At 32.8% G+C, this 23,270-nt stretch overlaps 1 protein-coding gene across 1 annotated transcript; it reads right to left on the bottom strand.

Moving 5' to 3' along the window:
• Positions 1-635: 635 nt before the first annotated feature.
• On the bottom strand, positions 636-21,008 carry LOC126677210 (uncharacterized). Its single transcript, XM_050371721.2, has 27 exons — positions 20,851-21,008; positions 20,436-20,750; positions 20,300-20,359; positions 20,084-20,176; positions 19,609-19,834; positions 19,158-19,264; positions 18,382-18,444; positions 17,669-17,769; positions 16,389-16,483; positions 16,264-16,284; positions 14,268-14,363; positions 14,060-14,180; positions 13,718-13,885; positions 13,339-13,535; positions 12,100-12,371; positions 9,643-9,744; positions 9,204-9,380; positions 8,707-8,895; positions 6,441-6,682; positions 6,211-6,357; positions 5,175-5,391; positions 3,266-3,394; positions 2,996-3,139; positions 2,142-2,201; positions 1,897-2,061; positions 1,631-1,690; positions 636-1,045 (listed from the first exon to the last, which is right to left on the bottom strand). The coding sequence occupies exons 1-27, from the start codon at positions 20,854-20,856 to the stop codon at positions 965-967; spliced, it is 3,654 nt and encodes a 1,217-aa protein (XP_050227678.1). The 5' UTR covers positions 20,857-21,008; the 3' UTR covers positions 636-964.
• Between the last annotated feature and the right edge of the window lie 2,262 nt (positions 21,009-23,270).

Genomic DNA, 23,270 nt, shown 5'->3' with positions numbered 1-23,270 from the left:
AACCAAAAGTGCTTTTAATTCTTGATGAAATTTGTGATATTAGCTCAAGCTTTTGGTAATATTTTGATTTTGCAATGTAAAGAAGGCTCTAGAATTTGTACTCTGTGGCCTAAGTTAATGAAATGGAGCTCATTTGTGTGGAAATTTCATATACATTCATCTCTTCATGTCTTAAATTAATATCATCAGTCATCAACACTACGCATTCTGTAGAGAACTCCAACAGTAGATCAAAATTAACATAAGAAAATTTATTCATATACCATGTCCTTGCAATACTGAGCATGTGAGGCATTAGCGACAAGCCATTGGTCAACTTTTCTGAGCTTGTAGTCCAAGAACATTTTTTACAATATACATTTAGAGAAGAACCTAGTCAATAATATACGTATATGATTAATCAAGGTGGTGTTTTCTTAATTCGTTGAATATGTGAGCTTGCATATTGAAATTAATTCAAGAATTGAGACTTTAATTAAGATCGAGCTCCAACAGAAATATATTTTAACTTTTTTTAAGTTTAGAAGACAACCTAGAATCAAGATGTTTATTTTAGTATACATATCTTGTTCTATATCTGGTAACTGCTTTGGATAGAGCTAATATAAACTGAATTTCATCAACAAAAAACAGAGAGAGAGAACAAAACCATGCTATGACCCTCACAGAAACCATACCAATCAATTGTATTACATGCCTCTTCTCCAATAGAAAGAACTAATTATAAACAGCAAAAACAGCTCGCAGGCTCATACACCCATAAGGCCATAACATAGCTCTAATGTTGGTAGCAAAATCAATACATTTTCGTATTTAAAAATGAGCAAATTTCCACGTTGTTTCATCGTCCATCACTCTGAACCTTCAGTAGGACCAAGTTTGGAAATCTAAATTGACATGAAGCTCAGGCGGTATTCATGAGAAATGTGGTGCATGGATGGTGTAGAAAAAACAATATATTTCCTTAATGATCTCCAGACTGAACATAGAGAACAGGAACTAGCCCTGCCATTTTGCCATCCCTTCCAGGACGTTTCTTCTTCACCTGTTAGTAATTAAATAAGACCATAGCAAGTTAAGATAATGAAAAATACAGCTCCACAGAAACCTAGTGAACTACAGAGAAAATATGTCCTTTCTTTCAATTTTAGATTACATGCAAATAAAATCACAAACATTAGCATATTTTACAATTACAACACTAATTTTTAATTTTAGCAATTTTAAATACCAACTTTTAGTTTTTGAGAATTCTAAACACATTGAACTTTCGATATACTTTCACTAATGCGGACGCCGGAAATATATCCGAAGTCCCTATCTTCGGGCGTGCACATCATCGAAAGCATATCAAAAATTCATTTTGTACTTTGAATCGCCAAATATTGACTTGTAGTGTTTGAAATTGCTAAATAAAAATGTGTTACTAATTGTAGAACACATTAAAGTTTGTAATCTAATTTGCTATTAACCCTTAATTTTATAAATTTGGGGTAGGCTGGGGGCATTGGAAGATGAACTTTTTTATCCATTCAACCATAGTCAATTAATTTCAAACTGCCACCAAATCAAGGAGGTAGTCAATAAAAAAGTGAAACTTTCAATTTTATTTTCCTTAATGAATACTCACATGGAACCATCCATCAACTTCGTATTCAATAGTGACCTCTTCTCCGGCTGTTAGATTTAACTGCAAGAAACACCATATTTAATCATCTTCATGTTATTGTAAAACAAGACAACAATTGATAATTTAAATGTTTCTTCAATTTCTATAAATTAAATCAATTTATAAAATAAAAACATGAAAGAAATTATTATGCTGAAATTTCCATATGCATTTTTCGGTTACAAACCAGATCAATTATTTAAAAGAACCACAAGAAACCAATTTACCTCATCATCTCCACCTGCAGTGAAGTCATAGAGCGCCGTTCCCATTTGTGGATTTCCAGAAGAAACCCGTCCATCATCCTGGGATTCACGACCAGCTGCAGGGTTCTCAAATGACTCGTATCTTTGCATGATGGATGACGAATATGATGGAGGCTCTTCTCTAATCTGAAAAGGACCAATAAATTAAAAACTGCATAGATACAGGGTAAAAGACTATGATAAGGTGAGAAACTATGAGTCCTCACCGGAGAACTTACACCCTCATATATAGATGAGGAACCACTATTTCTTCCTGCTGACCTCTCCTGTTACAGTCAAATCTATTTATATTAAATATTAATATTTGAAGAACACACTAAGAGAGTTGAATTTCGTGCAAACATACACCGAAATGCATGCACTTCAAAGGAACAGTTAAAAACAAGGATTTGAATTTTCAACACTTGTGCCCATGTTCATGCAAAGTACTTTACAATGCAAGTAGATTACTTGGGATAATATTTAATTTGTGAATAAATTAGTTAATTACAACAGTGCAGCTACAAAGGTCACATTATGTTTTAGCACAATAGAACACTGAAAAACTAATCAGATTATCATAAGTAAAGAGAAAATGTAAAAGGAAGCTAGTGGCAAACTGGCAATCACCTATTCATTAAGTTATCAGATTTTCTATGTGCCTTGACACGAGAAGATAAAAACAGAAATGTATCTTAAGAATTTTTTCTAAAATAACGGAACATAACAGTGTCAAATATAATAATAATAATAAAAAAGAACGTTCCAGGTTAAAACGAATCTTTGGGCATCAGATAAAGGCTTAATGAGATGGAAAACATAAAACATAAGAAATTGCAAAAGAAACAAAAGGCAGATATATATGTATATATATCACAAGCCTTTGTGCTCACAAAAAAAAAACAATAATAATGTCACAACATACTACATTGGAAGTTAGTAAATTAATAATTCAGTGAGGTATTTTATATTCCTAGCACTCCCTAGGATAAGCATATGAAATGAAACAATAAAAGTGTAACCTGACAATAGATTGTCAGGAATTAGCTTCCTGAAAGTTAGCCAGCATATTGAACGTTACCGTGCTTTGTGAAGATTTATAGTTGGTAGGCCGTGAACTGAATAATGATGGGTAGCTCGTTCCGCCAAAGTGGGATGATATTGAAGTTTCAACAGATCCTATCGAGTCTGGTGAAGATGACCCAGATGACCTTGCATCATCTTCCTGAAAATTCAGTGTAACACAACAAACTGAGTTCTCCAGTGCCCTTTGAACATGTTTACACTTCTAATATTTAGCTGTAATGACTGCAATTTGTAACTCAAGAAACATAGAGGTGAGCTAGCATACCTCTAACTCTGAAGACTCTAAAAGTGTCTTTGCCCACATATCATCATAACTAACTGAAGGTCTAGAAATTATGTTCTCATCTTCAACATCTGGAGCATCGGTTCCAATACCAGCAAGAAATTCATGGACCTAGCATAAAGTGGACAAAAAACTAATTTAATAAGAAAAGTGAAAGAATCAACTTGTTAAAAGACAAGAAATTTTCCTAAGATTTTTACTTCTATGAATCTAAATTTGCCTTATAGATTACTTCAAACAGAAAGAACCATTCATTTAACCACATAATAAAAGAAAACTGCATGAGAAAATAACAAAGAGAGAAAAAAGAAAGTAACCAGTAAACATATGCAAGCCATAATTCCAACGACCAAGGGCATCAGAAAGGCAACTACTCATTTAGTACTCACAAACAACCAAGACAGTGAGATACTTTAGATATTATAATTTACATAAACAAGCTAAAGATGAACTATGTGTTCATATAATGCAGTCAAAGACATCTAAAAAAGAATATTGTATACGGTGGAACTAACATTCCCCCATGCACGCAAAATTTATAACTGGAAAGTAAATACAAATATGAAATTCTAATTAGGAAAAAAATTATAGTTATAAATTCTTTTATAGCTTGAAAGGCATCCTTAACTTAGAAGATATTTTTGTTGAAACTTTTTTGAGTAATTCCAGTATCTTTAGCATAAAACACAGGAGAGAAAAACATGAAGTTCATAACAGCAATAGAGGAAAGGCAAACTAGCCCGAAGGCCTTTCATAAGATAGTTTTTAAAAAAGCTTAAATTGGAGAGGGAATTCTTACGAGTCTTTCCTTACAACCAGACTACAGTTTGAACATCGAAGGATAACTATGATATTAACAATATTTTAAAGGATAATTACCTTGAAGCATTATGGTGGAAGTACTTAAGAAAATGCTAAATTCTATCCAAGTATATATATATATATATATAGCTTTACATTTCATACATCATATGATTTTGTTTTCAAATTCCAATTGTCTAAGGTCGTTTTAATACTCCCTCCATCCCATTTTAAAAGTCTCATTTACCATTATGGGATGTCCAATTTTAAAATTCCCATTTCTATTTTTAGAGTATTTTTACATTGAATTTTTCTTTTTACCCTTATTTTAGTCATCTCAAAAGAAACTTTATGGCAAAATACACTATCATTAATAGGGGTAAAACATGAAAAAAAATATAGTAATAAATCCCTTCTTATTCTTTGTGTATAAATGCCTTCTTATTCTTTGTGTAAAAGAAAATGGGACTTCTAAAATGGGACGGAGGGAACTCAATATTTGCCCTAGGAGTATGCCATTTTCAGGAATATAGTTCCTTTTCCAAGGAATATGGATTATAGTTCCTTTTCCTAATTAAATCCACAACGTAATCTGAACCCAATAATCAGAAAAACTTCAAGAGAATAGATTGAATAACAGTTACGAGAAAGAAGATTGGCTTCCAGCAACAATAACTGATGCCCTTAGATCATGTTAAACTATTATCAGGATCTTCAAAATTTAAGGAGAGTGCACATCAATATAGTACAGCACCCTTTACCAAACTTCTCACATAAGACAATACTGGATTCCTCTGTAAATGAACTAGTGCTGCTGAAGTCCAGTAAAAGGACTTGCCAGCGAAAGATCCTACCAATGACAAGTCTAGATAATGTTTTGTAGTGGAAGAAAAGCAAACAATAAAAAAAGGTGGCCTGTTGTTGAGGTGTAAAAGTGAACAATTTCATAGAAATCTACAAAGACTCGCTTTCTGAAACATTAGAATGTACTTGCTGATATCTCTAGAAGACTAGAACTAGCCTAAATTCTTTACAGAGGACATTTTGTTTCCGATCAATTTCAAAAAAAGACTAGTCGAGAAATGCTTACCCTGTTCATTGCAGGTGCATTGTTTCCCATTAAACCATCATCGCCAAGGTTTGCTGCCCAAGCATTCACCAAATCATCATCAAGTGCATCAGATTCAACAGGTGGTGGCTTAGATTCATATAATAAGTCAGAAATTCCTGTGGCAACAGCTGGATCACTTAAACCAGCTGATGCACTTATGTTGTGCTTTGTGCGATAGATGTCAATGAGCTTTGCACTGTCGTTAAATTTCAGATTAAGTCAATGGAAAATATCCGAATTGCAAAACGAGTAAGGAATCAAGCTAACAATAATGCAAAAAAAGAAATTACCAACATCAATATAAAATGAAAGGATCCGGAGGAACCTTAACAGCAAGAAGCTTTCAAATCAAAATTTGGGGCAAAACATAATCATGAAGGAAGGTAAATGGCACACTTTTGTGATTGACAAACTAAAGTATATAGCTTTACTATCCACGAAATATATGAGGTATGAATGACATGTACTGAAATGACTAACATTCAGCAAAACATAAATAAGCAACTAATATGAAATCAATGAGAAGACAAATGTGGGAAAAGTGAATACAAGCTAATTACTTTTCTGACTCCGGTTATTATTAGGAGAACTTTTGAAGGAGGAGAAACAAACACATACAACAAAGAAATTAATTCAGTGTCTGGGGAAGTGAAGAAAATGAGGAAATTATGCATTGTAAATTCATTTATTTTTCCTTTCAAACATTTTCCGATCAAAATATTTGATTATCAATGTCAAAATATTGGTTTTACATCTTAATTGGGCATGCTCTTCTCCCTCTCTCCAGTTTAGAAGATTGAAAAATAATGGAACTAAGAGGAAAATTTAAACTCCTTCCCCTCTCTTCTCCCCATTTTTATTTTCTTCCCACTTATTTTATTCTCACACTTCAAAACCAAAGCCTCATCAAAATCATCACTTTTTAAGCTCTAGAAAGGTGCCTCATATCTTCGCAAACTAAATGAACATCTTTGATTACGAAAGAAGATGGAAACATGTCTAAAAATATCTATACCTTATCGGCCCCAAAGGTAGATACTTTGCTCTCGGAACATAACAAAATAGTGAAACAAGATCCAGCAGCCTTTCATTGGTTTCATAAAGTTTCTTCAGCTCCTCATCTGTCCATTCTTTATTGGTATTATCATGATTACGGATATCCCTACACAATTGAAAAATTCCACAAAAATTGACACAAAGAATAAGCACGTACAAATCATAGAAGGACAATGCTTTAATCCTTACTTGATTAATTCATCTTGTGCTCTATACATTTCGTCAAGAATCTTTATCATGGGACTTATTAAGACTCCAAGGCCGGTACCGCTTGCACCTTGATCTTCCCCATTACTCAGATGCATCTCTGATAACTGAGACTGCACGCCGCCATGTGCTAATGCATTTAAGAATTCATAGATTTGTAGCCTAAAAGGCTCACCAGACCTGATTGCTAGAGTTGTGAGAGCTTGAGCAGCAACAATACGAACCTGTTGAGGGTCAAGACAGACCAAAGAAATTAAGGATGTGGACAATTCAAGTAACCAAACCAACAAAATCCATACAATCTATTTCCCTAATATAAACACCAAAATGCATATATATTTTAGAAAAAATTACAGCAGCTTGTAGCCACCTACCTTAAAATCACAATTCCACAATACAAAAATAGAAAGTAGAACATAATAAAGGAAATAGTCACAGAACAAACAATGAAAATACATACAGCTCAAACTATAAAATTATTCGTGATAAAAAATGATTATAGATTTTTTTTTAAAATAAGAATTACAAAAATGGAAAACCCTCGTTTCACTTGAACTAATTGGTTAGGATGAGAATGTGCATCCAATCGTTATAGAACCTTTATGTTTATGGGTTGGATGGTTCAGCCCATCCATCATCTATTTAAAACAAGGGACCCATTTACAACCCACATCCATTTGATTATGGGCGGGTAAATGGCTGTAGGTAATTGACAGTAATACATACTTTTCATCAGTCAAATAATTGAAAAACTTGATGGAAATGACAAAAAGATATTGACTTGATAATCATAGCTGTTAAAAGCATGCCTCGCAAGTTGCAAAATGCGGACTGCCTTGCGCCAGACCCACCAAAAGGCAGGAGGCATTACAAAGGTGTGGAAGGCGGGCCTTTGTGATTTTTCCTTTAAATTTACTACACCCTCCGTCCCAATAGAGTTGTCCACTTTGCCTTTATCACATAGTTTAAGAAAAGCAATTATTGTTTATAGATTTTGTGAAATTTTTCGTACTTTTCTTGTCATACCCCTATTTAATATAGGGTCCACTTGTAATTTACTTTCAATTTACTCATTAGTGGATTTTAAATAGGGGTAATATAGGAAAATTGAGTGTAAAAGTTAGTTACAGTCTTTTCCCCCTCCCATGTGTTAATTTGACATTATTGTTCATGTGTTTGTATTTTCGTAATTTTTATTTTTATTTTGTATTAAGACATACTTAGGTATTTTAATGTAAATCATAATCCAGAATATCATAGTTGTTAAAGGCATAAGGCACACCAAGGCGCAAGGAGAGGTGCGCGCCTTTCCAAGTATGGCACATGAAAAGAATACACATAACTAAGCAAATAAAACTCATAAAATAATGTGAATCTATGCTTAAAAAAATGCAGAAGCCCTAAACATGAAAAAAGAGCTAAAACACATCACCATAAAATTCCTGAATCTTACTCATTAACTAAATTTTATAAACTAAGTCGACTACTCATTAATATCATCCAGGTCAATGGACAATAATATCAAGGTTGAAATATAATTGAAAGGGGACAAAAAGAATAGAAGAGATAAAGAAAGAAGAAGAAAACAAAGGTGGAAACAAAAGTAGATACAACTTGGGAGTATGATCGGCAACTGTAGGAGCAGCAGCAACTTTTTTTTTCTCTTCTTTTCTCTACTGTAATCTTGAAATTTGATCTTATTTTTTCTTCAGTTATTCTAATAGGATCAAATGTGGGCGAGTATTGTAATCTTAAAATAAATGTTAATAAAATTAATTGAAAAAACAAATAATGTAGTTTAGGACTGATGCACACATAGCGGTGTGCCTTTCTGATCTTGCCTGTCTTTTGGTGGATGGAAGGCAAGGTTCTGCGCCTCATGCCTCGAGCGCGTCTACCACAAATATGATAATTGCGTATTGTAGTATTAATAATTTTTTTATCAATTTTGTTTTCTTCTCTCTCATTTTTTGCCTTGCTTCAATGAGGTGCTTCCCACCTCAGACTCAAGGACCTCTTTGAGTCTAGGTGCACCTTTGACAGCTATGGATTTAATTAATGAAAAGGAGAAATAGAAATTGAAGACTAGTATCCTCCCCAAAGAAAACAACAAGATTAATTAGGAATTTGACAAATATCAATATTTTATCATTATATCACAATCATCAAACTCAAGAATAATTCAATTGCTATTCCAAGTAAAAGAAACACATATGTTAAAGAATGATCAAAAGATGAGAGCTCGTACCTCCCAACTGCCACTAAAAGCACACCTCTGTAGTCGAGTTAATGCACCAGCTAGAGTAGGATTACGAGAGCTGGCAGCAGCAACCATTTTATCTGCATCTAGCATCATCAATGCAGTACCAGGAGGTGTTGCTGATTCCCAAGCATATTCAGAGGCAGCATAATTGGCATTTTCTCCAAGGAACCATACCTGTAGGCTTTCAGTTGAAATATTAGTAAGCGCAAAAGGCTAATAACTTTAATAAAAAAAATCAATCTCATGTTATTCGATTTGTGTGGCCCATTTGATAGCTAAAAAAGCCCTTGTAGATGACTGCTTTGCAATGTCATCATTTTCCTTTTGAAATGGCTCACTCGTGAGTCGTGATTATTGAGTCATACCTTACTTGTACAGTTCCTACTTCATCTAATGAACTTTTAGCCTTCGACCAAAAAAAAAAAAAACATATACAGTTTAGGTGGTACATCTGAAACTGTAAATAAAGTACAGATGCTTACTGCTGCTTGGACTAATCTCTGTAATGCTAGAGCCGACTTTGGATCAGATGCAGATACTCTATCAACTGATGTAAGCCCCGACATAGACCCAGGTTGTGGTGGTGGTAGGTCAAGAACTATAGTGACTGCTTCCAAAGCAGTGTGCTTCCCATCAGGACCAGCGCCAACAAGACAAGTCTAGAATTAAAATAACAAAACAATAAATAAGGATTGTGCTCTCCTGATAGTTCAGGAATATTATCACTGCATGTACACCTTAATTAATGAATAAGCAATTCCGCACCAACAAATTTATTATAAAAACAAATTTGAAGCCAATTCCTAGATTGTTAATGATCTGTTGTAGAAAGAAATATAGGTATAGCTTATAAAGAAGTCAAATTGTGTAAATTAACAATCTAAAACCAAATAACAAGATGTCGTGGTAACAGAAACTTACTTTCCATAGTAACTGTAACACATCAGCATCAATCTTCCCTGGTACCTTGGTAGCAAATATTCTTGCAATTTCAAGTAGAGTTACAGCCATATCTGGAGTTGCCTGATCAACCAATGAGATAACTGGTAAAAAGTTATTGTTAATGGTGAGGAACATGCATGATTATTGAATTCAAAGAAAACGAAAAAATTGCACTTTTTTTCTAGACATTAAACTCGTAACCTAGCTCAGATAAGTATAAGTTACAATTGAAACTACATGACTACTGATGCTAGTAATCAACCCATTGTATGCACCTCTTGGGATACATACATACTACTGAATTACAAGAACATTATCTTGCTAAAGACTAATAAGTTGTCTTAGCTCAGCTACACAGACAGATATTTGCGCCATTACATACATTATAAGATATCTGCAGCAAGACCTTTGTCGAGCTGGAAGTCTCATCATAAAAACTCCTAACTTCCTAAACATTGCTGATTCTCTTTAGCTTGTAAATAAGCATTGCTTTTTCCACGATTTCATCATTAGACTTCATTTATAACTCTTACGTGCTACTAAAGCCAATGAGTCGTCTTCTTCAATTCTCTTCCCCTAATTTTTCCACACTACAGCGTTTCAAAATTCAAACAATAGTTACTACTTACTACCCTCTGCAGCATCTTAACTAATAAACCCCAACATTTGAGCTTGCAATTTTAATACTGAAATATTTTCTTTTCAAATTTCTAAACTAAATTTCCAAATCTGAAATTTTATTTTTTAGGCTATCTTCTAACTCCAAGGGCAGCCCTGTATTACTTTAAAAATCCCAACTAAAACAAGTTCTCCAAACACTAGGCCCCACATGAACCATCAAACTGACCTCCTTATAATCTTATCAACTAAATCACGGGCCTGCTTTCATAGCGTCAAAATCTGATCACCGGATCAGTCTTTTCACGCACTATCTAGACAGTACAATTCCATAATCAAATCTAAACACTCAAATTATCTAGCCCTTGTAGATGAATAAGCAAAACAAAAGATACATGCTAAAAAAGGAGACATTGCGTCTATCGAGGAGAGTTTTGTCACCAAAAGGTCATTTATTCATCATTAGCATACATAGTAAAATGCAATAAATGAAAGGAATAATTACTAATTCTCCCGGCGTTAGGTCATAATTATTAGTTCCCCACGGTTTTTAAAAAGTCAATATTCCCTTGACGTTTGGTTGAATTAACTACTACCCCCTTCCGTTAATTAATTGTATTATATGACCTAGTCAAAGGGTCTAATAGTTAAAAATATAGTACAATTTGACCCTTAAACTTATTTTTCTTATAAAAAAGTCCATAAATTACTAATAAATTCATATAATTTTTTATAATAATTTCAAATTACTTATCAAACCATAATATTTTTATAACCATTTTAATTTATTAAAATAATTTTTCTTATCAAAAGAAATTTAAAAACATTAAAAGATAATTAAATTTAATATAGTTTAGTTCATTAAAAAGTTTAAAATTTTATTTTGTTTAGTTTAAATTTAAACTTTGTATAGTCCAAAATCAAGTCATATTAAAAACATATTGTACTATAGAATTTGTAAATAGAATTGAAACAAAATACATTATGTCTAATTCATTTTAAAAAAAATAATTGAATTTGATTTTAAATTTTCATTAAAAATATTTTAAAATATTTAAATAAATATTTTATTGTTTATCAATTCATTAGAATTGGACCTTTTTATAAATTTATGAATTTTTTTGAAAGAAAAATAAGTTTATGGGCCAAATTAAATTTTAATTTTATCAAAAAGAACCTTTAACCGATAGAAGGGCCTTTAACCGATAGAAGGGGGTACTAGTGAATTTCGATCAAAGGGGAGACATTTGACTTTCAAAAAGTCATGTGGAAATTAGAAATTACGACCTAACGTTGGGGGTAAATAGTAATTATCGCTAAATGAAACCTCATCTATTTTGAAATTTGAACCCAGGCAATTCAGCTCATGTAATTTTAACTGATTTGATACTTAGCATGCCTATTGATTGAACATGACTTTATGCAATCAAATTAATGCATCAAAAATGATGGTGATTATAATGATATAAATTGAAGATTCCCATGACAGGAAACTGGCAATTTAGCAACCAATATTTTAATGTCATACAATTAATGCTGGAACCTAGCCAAGTAGAAAAGTAAGAGGAATGCTAAGCAGAGCTTAGAACTGGCAACTCGGCAAACAATACTGAAATGCCCAAAAATTAAAATAGGAAAAATAGCAAGTAAAAAATATGAAGACTACACTAAGCCAAGCTTACTTATAATCATGACAAGTAGCATCAAACACACTTGCGCAAATGCAAAACCCACGCGCACACATATCATTCTATGATGTGTGTTAGTATATTCATGAAGTCATAGGTTCATTTCGAATCTTGAATATCAATCACATACCTTAAAACGAGCATGCAGGGTGAGCAAAATATCATTCAACAGCGTAGCTGGCCATGCTGGATCAGAAAGCTCTGATGCAATAATTGATTCTAGTTCATCAAATGATTCATGTGGAACTTGCATCCATATCAATGCCTTGATTACCATTGCTCGAACATAGACACATTCACAGGCTACAGTCGTTCTCACTACCTCCATCAATGAAGCCAATAAACTTGCAATTGTATCCTTTCCACTTGTCACACTAGACACAGAAGATGCCCTTCTGAAACCTACAATGGGAACAGAGCGGAAAAAACCTTCAGGCCATATTCATAAGAACTTCATATACTAGATAGAAATGTTAATAGAAACCAGGTAATACAGAAATTTATGATAGCACCTTAAATTATACTGAAATATACTCCCTCCGTCCCATTTAGGAATTCTCATCGTCATTTTTTTTTGTCCCACTTAAGAAGTCCCATTGTACCATTTTAGCTTAAACTTCCTTCTTTACCCCTTGTTTTATCTTAATAATTAATCACACTTGCAAGGTAATTAATGACATGTACAATTCCAAAGCACAATTAATAAGGGCAAAATAAGGAAAAAAAGATGTATTTTGTCTTCTTAATATGTGTGAAAAACAACAATGGGACTTCCTAAATTGGATGGAGGGAGTAACCAACATGACAGCATCAAAATCAAATAAATAGGCTTGAAGATCTTTAAATTGCAAACAGATGACATCTATCTCCCTTTTTCTATTAAACAAATAAAATCTCAAATTAACTGTCAACTGAATGTACAAAATGTTAAAGCAACCCAACAGTTCACAGAGATATTAAAATCACAATTTAGCTTAAAATTAAAAGACAGGGTTGAAATGAAAGATTACAAAATCCTCTCCATAAAAATCAACTACTATGAAGGCATGGCCTAATCTATCATTCTATTCCAAAATCAAACTTGCAAAGTCAATTCCAATAATAACGATGGTTGAAAAAGTTATTTGCAAAAGGAAACAGTTGATAAAATAATTTTGCTAGTCAACAAAGGCAAATGGAACTGACATCGAACATAACAAAATAGAGGATAGAGATTTGCACATCGTAAACACCATGTAATATAACAAGCATTTTTAAACACAATATGCTGAAGTTTATCCTCAAAAAGGAGTACATTTTACGTTATTTAAGATCAAGAGGTCTCTCTAGCAATATGTCATTACAGATCCAGACAGGAAAAGAATTTTACCACTTGCATATGGATTTTCATTAAAATCTGCATCAGTTGAATCTGCAGCCTCAGAATATGAATTCACATTAACTCCTTCATCAATATCTTGCAAGCCCACAGCAAAGGCTGCAGCACGACTTTTTCCCATCTCCTGCACAACTCTAGCTGCTGCATGAAGTACTGGCCTAGAAAAATTACGGAAAGCACTCTCCAACCTGCATCAATTACAGAAGAGAAAAAAATCCACTTCATAAAACATCTGAAAACACTAAAATCTAGCCATGCTGATTCAAGCATATTCAGAGCACTGAGAAAGCATGCAAACGAAATTGCACCCAATCAAAGGACAGCAAAACAAAAAGGACAGAAGGTGGTGTGTGGAAGAGATTGAACCAACCTCCTCATTACAAGCTTAATGAGAGGTTGTGGACGCCTGGTTTTTTGAACCTTCTCTTTAGAAAGCTTTGATTCATCACCACCACCTTTAGATGATACTGATGGTGCTTCTGGTAACTTCAAAATCTCCCTGGTTAACCGATACCATCCAGCGGCTCGTTCTTCAGTCCTGCAGAATTAAATTAACTGAATCTCAAAAATTGTAGAAAAGCTTTCGAACAATAAAGCGAGAGCAATGGCATACTAAATTCATTCCGTATAGACCTTTCAACAAGAAAACAACACATGAGTCGTCATGACTGGTAGAAAATAAATGAATAAAAGGTAAAGCATAAGTATGCACCTCTCATTGTTGTCACATTTTCCCAATACGCATAAAATAGCCTCAAAACAGACCCGTTCACTGGGATCTAGAAGGAGTTGATAGAGCACAGAGTTGAACTGAGATTTAATGTCAGGCCTCTCTGCGGACAACAGCTTCAAGAAATTAACTACTCGCATTCAGGGACACGCCTGAGTTTTAAAGAGCAAAAACATGAACTTCATTTTACCATCTAGTGCACGAGCTCTGGATATTGTATGGCATAGCCTCGCCAAAGAAACTCTGGCAAGCACATCGTGCAAATGAAGAACATCCTGCAAAGCCCCTGATTCATATAAATTCCCACAAGTTAAAAGCAGCACACAGAAAAATCTCCAAAGGTGAAACACATAAAGAAAGACAAATAACATGATAATATTAAATTATTGAATACAAGCACATCATAATATATAATTAAAAATGAAAAAAAAAAGTACAAGGTGCCTTTTGCTCATTTGACCACCAAAGACCCAAAATAATCCAGTGCTAAGAGTCACTTTATCGTGCATCTAAGTTCAGTTGACCAGTGTAGAGCAGCATAGTCATGAACTTTAAATAATAAGTTCAGAATGTATCCATAATAAAAGACATTTTTAATTTTTTGTTAAAATAATTAATTCAAAACACGTGTGGATGCCTCTTATCTAGAGTCACTGAAATTCCTAGTGACGCCAGAAACCAACTTCATCTATACAAGAGCCTTTGACCAGAACTACTCAAAAGTTAATCAGCACAAAAACCATAATGCACGGAAACCTTAACATAGACAAACTTATATATATATATATATATCTGTTTAATAAGCTATGGAAGTCATCTGTGTATGAGTGGACAGTTTTAGGAAGATAAGACGCCCCATAGCTCTAAGGAACTAGGATAAGAAGTAACAATAACTCTAGGGTATTTATATTTGGAAATTAACCTCCATAGAAAGTGCCAACAGAATATGCATTTAACATGAAGTGGAAAATAAAATTAGCGGAAAGAGAGGGTCATAAGGAGCACAAAAAGAGCTTGGAAACCAAGGAACATAACAGAGTTCGCATTTTAAAAAAGTAAGGTCAGAACATATTACTAAGTATAACCCTAAAAGGCAGTTAAGATGGGATGACCAAAGTAATACTTGCAGGGTTACAAATTACATAACATTGATGTTCACTTATGTTTGTGCAAATGTACAGGAATAAAAAAAATGCACTAATCTTCAGTTGTTTAGTGTGAACATTTGTTTAAGGTTGTAAACAATTACTTTGTATTGATGTTCAGTGGTGTCGTGTGAATGTGAGTAGTGGTGAATTGCCGACCAATTAAAATTCCTTCAGTTAGGTAGCTTTCATCAAACACGTGAATACATACCGAATCATATTTTTCTTAAGTTAAATTATCATTTTCTTTACTTGGAAAAAATGAACTTTACATTCTATTATTTGCCTTACGAAAAGTTTTCTTTATTATTCTGTAATTCAAATAATATTTCTAGAGAACAAAAGTCATTCATTGAAACTTCTTCAAAAAATAATAATTATAACACAATTCTAAATATTACTATTACTATCTTAAAAGAAGTACAAATCTTTGGTTGCTAATAGAAAAAGACAAGGCCAAGTTTAGGGTATTTTCAATTGAACTTATCCAAAAGAGATTCTTGCAAATAGTGGTATAAAGTTAATAGTGCTTTACAATGTCGAAATTTCCGAAATTTGCAAGGTGATGGGAAGAATAAAATTTTATTTGAAAATAAGATGGATATGCAAATTTGAAAGAAGTTAAAATGCTGATGCTTCTTATGTTACCCAGACAAATTTGAAGATCTGTCAAGCCACATTTGATGATGACAAACCCCAAGTCATGACAAATCAACTTCACAATTTTAAATTTTAAATCAATGCCAAAATTAATTCAAACTATAAACCCTTATCATAAGCAGACTGCATTAAAGATTCAAAGGTAAATATTCGTATGAAGTGAAAATGTAATAAATTACGTTTAAAAATAGCTGAAATTGGTTATTCATGTGCTATATAACGGATATCGCAATGCATCAAATATTTTCCTATCATAGAAGTTACTAAATTATGAATGAGGAGAAAAATCACAATATTATCTAATTCAATGCATTTAACAAACTTAAAAATTTAGAAATCCCACAATATTTATTAATGTACTTCATTTACACGGAAGCATACCTCCAGGTTGTACATGTTTTCCTACAAGAAGGGATAAAGGTAGCGCGTCAGCACAGAACATCGAACTAAAGGGAATGCAATACCTAATCGAAAAGTTCAAACAAGAGTTTACAAGAAAGAGTTACCTAATGACATTGCAACTGCATGTGGATCTTTGGTTGCTAATTCAGACATGATTTCTAAAGCATGCCTCACAGCTATAGGATCCGAGAATGAAACCCTGCAGTCAAAGATTACCTAGACTTAATGACCAAAGCAATAAAAGTACTGTGTTGGGATGCTACAACCTGAATGTCTAAAAAGAAGCATAAGATGAATAAGAAAAACAAAAACATCCAACCACTCATCCTCAACCAGCAAAATATGTTTGCCTGATATGAACCTACATCCTTATCATGTCCAAGTAATGCACTTTGGTCCCTGAGGTTGACTAATGTCACGACAGTATAGGTTTTGAGGTATGACACCCGTAGCAATCATTTTTTATTACATTTTAGTTTATGGTATATAAAGTTGAACAAACTTTAGTACTTACAATTTGAAGGTTTTATCACAAATTAACCTTGAATTGTTGTATTTCATAACACCTCCAGTCACAAAATTACATTCTCTTTAGTGGTGATGACAAAATAACTTTCCTAACCTTTAAACTTTATGGATCAAAGAGTAAATAAGGCCAAATCTTCATCTGTTGATCAAACTTGGACAAGCATGTATTTTCATTTCTGGAAGTCTTACTTAAACACCTTTATCTTTATACTTGTTTTACAGCAAGTTGATTTACAAGAAAAATGATGAAGAGCTTGTCTACTTATTAAATTATCTAACTGATAAAAAGTGCATCATGGCAAATCAAAATTGTAAAGTAAAATAGTTAAAGGGCGGTATTATTGATAGAATCATATCATGTGCGGTGTAAAATAAGGTCCAAGCTTAGCAACTAGGGTTTTGAGGTCAATAGCATTCCTTAAGTTTAAAGTTAGCAAAAGAAACCCATACAATTTGCATGGCTCCTTCCTTTTGTAAACCATTTTCTTTCTTAATGAAGCCATAGTTTTTTCCATTGTTTCATTTTCTTTGCAATTCTTTAGCAAATCATGTGCAAATGAATGCCATCCTTACTGCTAAAACATAATGTTAATGGAATGGAATGCTAACATCGAATCACTTGCCTACATTTAAGAGTGAAAAATAAACTCTCAAAGGCTGATATAAAGCTAAAATTGGCATCAAATACACATAGATGTCAAATACCGTTCTAACTAGAAACACACTAGAATTTGCACAGAACTGGATAGATGAAATTTGCATTACCATACATAAAGCACGAGTTATATAACTAACCAGAATAATAACATCAACCCTACAGCTATAAGTAAATGTAGAGTAACATAGGAGAACTTACCCTTGCACGGCACGATGCAAAAATGCAGGGTTTCCGGGATCCAAAGGAAGTCTTCTCAGTGCACTCAGAGCAGCATATTGTAAATTACTTCGGATGATAGACTAACATATAGACAAACCATTAAAAACAGCATAATGAGCTAACGCATGAATAGGAGCTTTAGGCTTATTAAAGTTGAAAAACTGATTCTAATAAGGATAATATATACCTCACCGGTCATTAAATTATACGAGCATGATGCTGGATTTATTATTAGCCAAAAGAAAATAAGGAAAACGAGAAAGGTATCTAGGGCCTGGGCATAAGGCGTCTAGTACAATATTATGGCAATTAAGACTGGTACGTACAGTTTAATTGCATAAGACGACCTATAATTGAAGATAGAATCACATATTCAATTAACAATGAATAATCCAGGAATACTATGAATGTAGAGACCATTTTGTTCTTCCTTACAACATAAAAATTAATAACAAATTAACAACAATAGCTAGGATCAACATCGTAATAATTTTAAACCACAATTCTTAACAATGAAAGAGAAGTTGGAAAAAACAATGAACTCGTCCAGTTGCAAAAAAAAAATTACTTCACAAGGACGTATTAGTATTTTATTGTTTGATAGCTAAAACTCATTTAGACAAATCTGCATGACAATGCCACATAATTAAGTTGAGAAGCCATCAATTATCATAGTCACATGAAATATTTACCTCTTTATCACCACCTTTAGTCCCAAAAACTCCTTTTTTTCGTTTTTGAGGAGCATCTGCAACCTGAATTTTAGCATAAATTCCACACAATTAATAGAAGTTACAGCCTGGGTTTCATAAAGTAAAACAACAAGCAATCATCAGTAACCAAACAGCAATAAATACAATCAGTCACGAACTAGGATACTAGGGATATATTCATGAAGCATTATACCTTGAAAGGCTAATATGAAAGTAGAAATCTACAGCTTCCAGATTAACATGTTGTTTTTCAAAAAACTAAAAAAGGCTATCATTCTCAGCTGAATCAAAAAGAAAACTGATAAGAACCGGTACAATGTTCAATGGGATAATATTTGGATTTCAAAGTCAGGGATCACTAATTCGTGAATTTAGACCTTATTTCATTTGTCCCTCCTAAACCAAATATTTGACACTTGAAAAAAGCCAGAGGAAAAAAAAATTCTTCATAATGACAGGTACATCCCTGTGAGTAACCCCTAAAAAGCTCTCATTCAGTAAAAACAATATCAAGGCCGTGCTCCCAACAAAAGATGACTTCTCAGTTCACCAATGTCAAAAGAAAAATAAGCTTACTTTTTCTTTAATTTTGTATTTCAGTAATAAGGCTCTAATTAATTAAACCAACTTTAAGCAGCAATCTTTCCAGCACCAACTAAAACCAGCAAGCTTTCCATCAGGATTCAAACATCAATTTCTACCAAATAAAACCAAAACCAAAATTATATGAAGTGAAGAAATTGGAGCAGGAAAACCTTATCAAGAATGCCAAATACAATCTCGTACATTCTGGATAAAATATCTGTGTTACTTGCAGAAGCATAAGTTAGCGCCTTCAAAGCTTGCAGTCTTCGAGCATGAACTTCAAGATAAATAATAGATATATGTCAAATTATAATCACAATTATATGTCAAAATCAAAAATATTAAATTGTTAGAATCCCAAAGATATTTTTTGTATCAATAATTTTTAAAAAACTGCAGTAATCATTAGAATCAACCATGGAACTCTTGTATGACAAGAGTGCATTAGCTAGGTTAAAGCATCAATGCAGAAGTTAACCCATATCATGCACAACACAACTATGAACATAATTTGATTAGTTCTCTATGTATGCAATTCAGAAAACAAAATTTACTAAAAAAGACAAAATACATGATCATAAAGCATCCAAATATCAGACTTAACACCAAGAAACCTCTTACATTCAATTTCAGCATTTGAGGCTTCAGCTGAAAGTTGTTCTACTATTCTTGGTACAACATCAGCTCGGGTGACCCCTCCAATAGCATCGATATCAGCTAAAGCATCCCAATTAGGAGTAGGGATACCACCTGAACTTAAACCTTGAGAACCATTATCAGACAAAATTCTGGCCAAATAGTAATACACGTAGCGCAGGACAGTCCTATCTTCACACTGTTGATTCAGCTGTAAAATGAAAAGAGAAGAATTATACTAACATGCACCGCAGGATATTTTCTACAAGGCTCGCTTAAGAAACTAACTAAATTCTTTCACAACAATCAAAAACCTTATGCCAAATGTTAAACACTAATTCTAAACATAAAAAGAGTCTAAGACATAAGATGTCAAGTCAAACTAAACTATTTCTTTATTTTATGTAGCAGGAAACTAAGTATTGAAAACGACAGACTGTACATAGAATGAAAAAAGTACCATGAGAAGAGACGGCGCCAATGAGGGATCAACGGAGTTGTAAACAGCAAGTTTGGGAAACACGTGATGAACTAATTGCTTTTGAGAGCTTTTCTACAATAAGAAATTAAATAATCAAACATAAATTAAGCATTTGCCAGTATTAACCTAATTAATAAATAAATGAACACATAAATACACTATAATTTTATATAAGGTATAAATAATGAGCCTTACATGATCAGATGTAGCAGCTAATTCATGAATGCTCCTTGCAAGTTGTGAATAAGAAACTGGCTGTGAAAACCGAAATTAAATTTGCATAAATTTCAAAAGAAACATTTATATCAAAATTAAAAAATAAACTAGATACCTTCTTCTTTTGTTTTTGAGGCATCGTCATAATGTTAGTTTTCATAGGATGTAAAGCAGCTTTAGCAGCAGAAATGGTGTCGTTTTGGATCTGCATAAGTGTTGCTCTCTTTGACCTCTTTTCTCCCAGCATTGTTGCTTTCCCTACCGAAGACGACGTCGTATTACTGTTCACTGATCCAATCTGCGGCGAAGAAGAAGAAACTGGAGGAGCTGTGGTGGATCCTCCGGATGTAGCAGTAGTTGCGGCAGAAGACGACGTCGTTCCAGGATCAGCTGTAATTAGATCCATTAACGTTGTCCCTCCCGAAGAATCCTAAACAACAACAACAAAAATTGAAGAAATCACAGATTAATCGATGAGCAAGCAGTGGAGAAATTGAAGAAACTTGAGGATAAAATTATTAATCAATTACCGCCATTATTTTGAATTTGTTGATTTGAGAGATCGATGTATTGGCTAAAGCTAACTGTGTTTTCAGTATTCTTTCATTTTTAAACAGATCAACTAGTTTCTTTTTCTTTTAGTCGATTGTATTGAAAGGAAGTAAAGCCAAACGCTGTACATTAACCCTTAAACTATCTAGAAAGAACATAAAAGTCCTTAACATCAATATCTGCTAGTTTAAACCCCTTAAAGTGCAAAAGAAATAGAGTTTGCTAGAACGTACACTTGACTCAATCAAAATTTTCTGTTTTGAAAATGTGTCGGACTCTTAAAATTTCAGATACGGAACTTTAACTTTAAATAAAAACCTTAAAATAAAATCATTTTCGTATAAATGCACATATTTGTATCCATCCAAATGTTAAATTTTTCTAGAGTTCCATCAAATTGGAGGGAATGAGGCCTTTGATAATGAACCTTTTTATAAAACAAGGACCGGTTTTATCTCTTTGTATATTCATGCTGATAATTATATCTCGAAATTATCATTGCAAAATTTGTACATTGTTTTGTAGTTAATCCCTGAAAAATATGTTTTGGATTAAAAAAAATTAAATATGTCTTTTTATATTTGGCTCATGAATTAAGTTAGGTCTCGATGTCATAAATTTATTAAAACGCGTTTAATGTTTTAAAAAGAATCAAATAAGCCGTTTCTTCTATATTTACAAATATTATCATTAATTTTTAATTATGGATAATATGACATGACGCTTTGAATATGAAGTGATTCTAATATATCATATATGTTTGGCTCATGGATCACGTATTTTTTTCATGTATGAAAAATTTGAATATATCTTTTTTTTAATAAAGGTTCATTCTGCTCCTCAAACTTGTCACAAAAGACCAAATTAAGCCTTGTTTATGGCTTAAAAAACACAATGAACTTAGAATTTTGACTCGTTTTATCTCTTTAACTTCAAATTACACATCAACTCAAATTTGTATAAAATACACCAATTATTCTTTGACTTTGAAAAGTTTAAACAAGTCAAAAATGTCAAATTCAGTGTGTGTTTGCCCAAAACCATTAAACTTGCCTTAATTTTTCTTTTCTGCAAAATTTGCGAGGCAAATTGAACCTTTGTTAATATTTTTTCAATAAAAAGGTTGAAACATCAAACATGTGTTCCAACTATAAACAAATTTACAATTTTCATGTATGAAAAAATTAAACATTAATGTAGAAATGTATTATTTTTTACAGGCAACTTAAACTATAGGGACTTATTTATAAATTTAACCGAGTTGATTTATCTCGCGAGCTATTCGATCTACTTAGAATTAACTCAATTAAATATTTGATATCAACCTTATTAATAATTTTTATTTTATTTTTAAAAGTTTGGTTTTTATTATAGCTTAAACTAAATTAACCAATTAATTTAACCAATTCATTTTTGTTCCAATTCATTCAATTTTAACTAATTAAATAGGTTTCATTATCAGAAGCTCTTCATCTGTGTTAATGAGTTTCGTCTGGAACCAGACGAATAAATATCTCTTCGTTTGGTTTTGAATTCAAACGAAGAGATAGACGAAGAGATCTATCTTTTCGTTTGGGTTTTTCTCCAGACGAAGAGGATCTCTCTTCGTCTGGGCTCAAAACCCAGATGAAGAGAGTTTACAGAGGCGACAAGCAGGGTGGCGGTGATGGGTGTAGGTGGTGGCCGGTGATGGGTGTAGATAGTGGCCGGTGAAAAGTTAATTTATTTTTTTATTTTTGGTGTTTAATTTAAAAAAATTAGTAAGAGGATGATGACATGGCAAAAAAAGAAGGGGTGGCTGGGACTCCGGTGCCACATAGGAAAAGAATTGGCCGGAATTCATTTAGAAACCGCCGGAAGTCGTCTTTTTATTATACGGTGACCATTTTATAACGTTTTAAAATTGGATAACCATTTTGCAACTTGTACAAAGTTGAGTGACCCTCAGAATCTTTAACCCGAAGTTTAGCCTTTTAAAAAAAGGTTTAATTACTTAAAAATCACCCACCTTATAACTTTTTTTCATTTATACCATGACCTAGGAAAATTTTCAATTGTATCCTATTTTTGATTTTTATGTTTCATCTCTACCCTAATGAGTTGAATTGACCTATTTTTTTTTGAAAAAGAGTTTAAATTAGTCCTTCATTTTTAACCTATATTCTAATAAAACGTTAATGTTAATCATTTATGTATCTTGTTTTTAATATTTTCATCTTTAAATTAATTAGATAATCAAAAAATTTACTCTTGAGATACAAACGAAACATAAAAATCAAAAATAGGATACAATTGAAAATTTTTTTAGGTCGTGGTATAAATGAAAAAAAGTTACAAGGTGAGTGATTTTTAAGTAATTAGACAAAAAAAAATTAGTTAAATGGGTCGATTTTTAATT

The sequence above is a fragment of the Mercurialis annua genome, linkage group LG4 (genome assembly GCF_937616625.2).
Source record: "Mercurialis annua linkage group LG4, ddMerAnnu1.2, whole genome shotgun sequence".
Taxonomy (NCBI): domain Eukaryota; kingdom Viridiplantae; phylum Streptophyta; class Magnoliopsida; order Malpighiales; family Euphorbiaceae; genus Mercurialis; species Mercurialis annua.
Note: the sequence above shows the minus strand (reverse complement) of the source record. Positions and strands in the feature narration are given on the sequence as shown.

Coding starts and splice junctions, on each gene's coding strand:
- LOC126677210 (XM_050371721.2), bottom strand. Junction 14,181..14,267: donor CAGAGCTCGTGCACTAGATG/GTAAAATGAAGT, acceptor TGTTGTCCGCAG/AGAGGCCTGACATTAAATCT. Junction 9,381..9,642: donor TGTTACAGTTACTATGGAAA/GTAAGTTTCTGT, acceptor TTTTAATTCTAG/ACTTGTCTTGTTGGCGCTGG.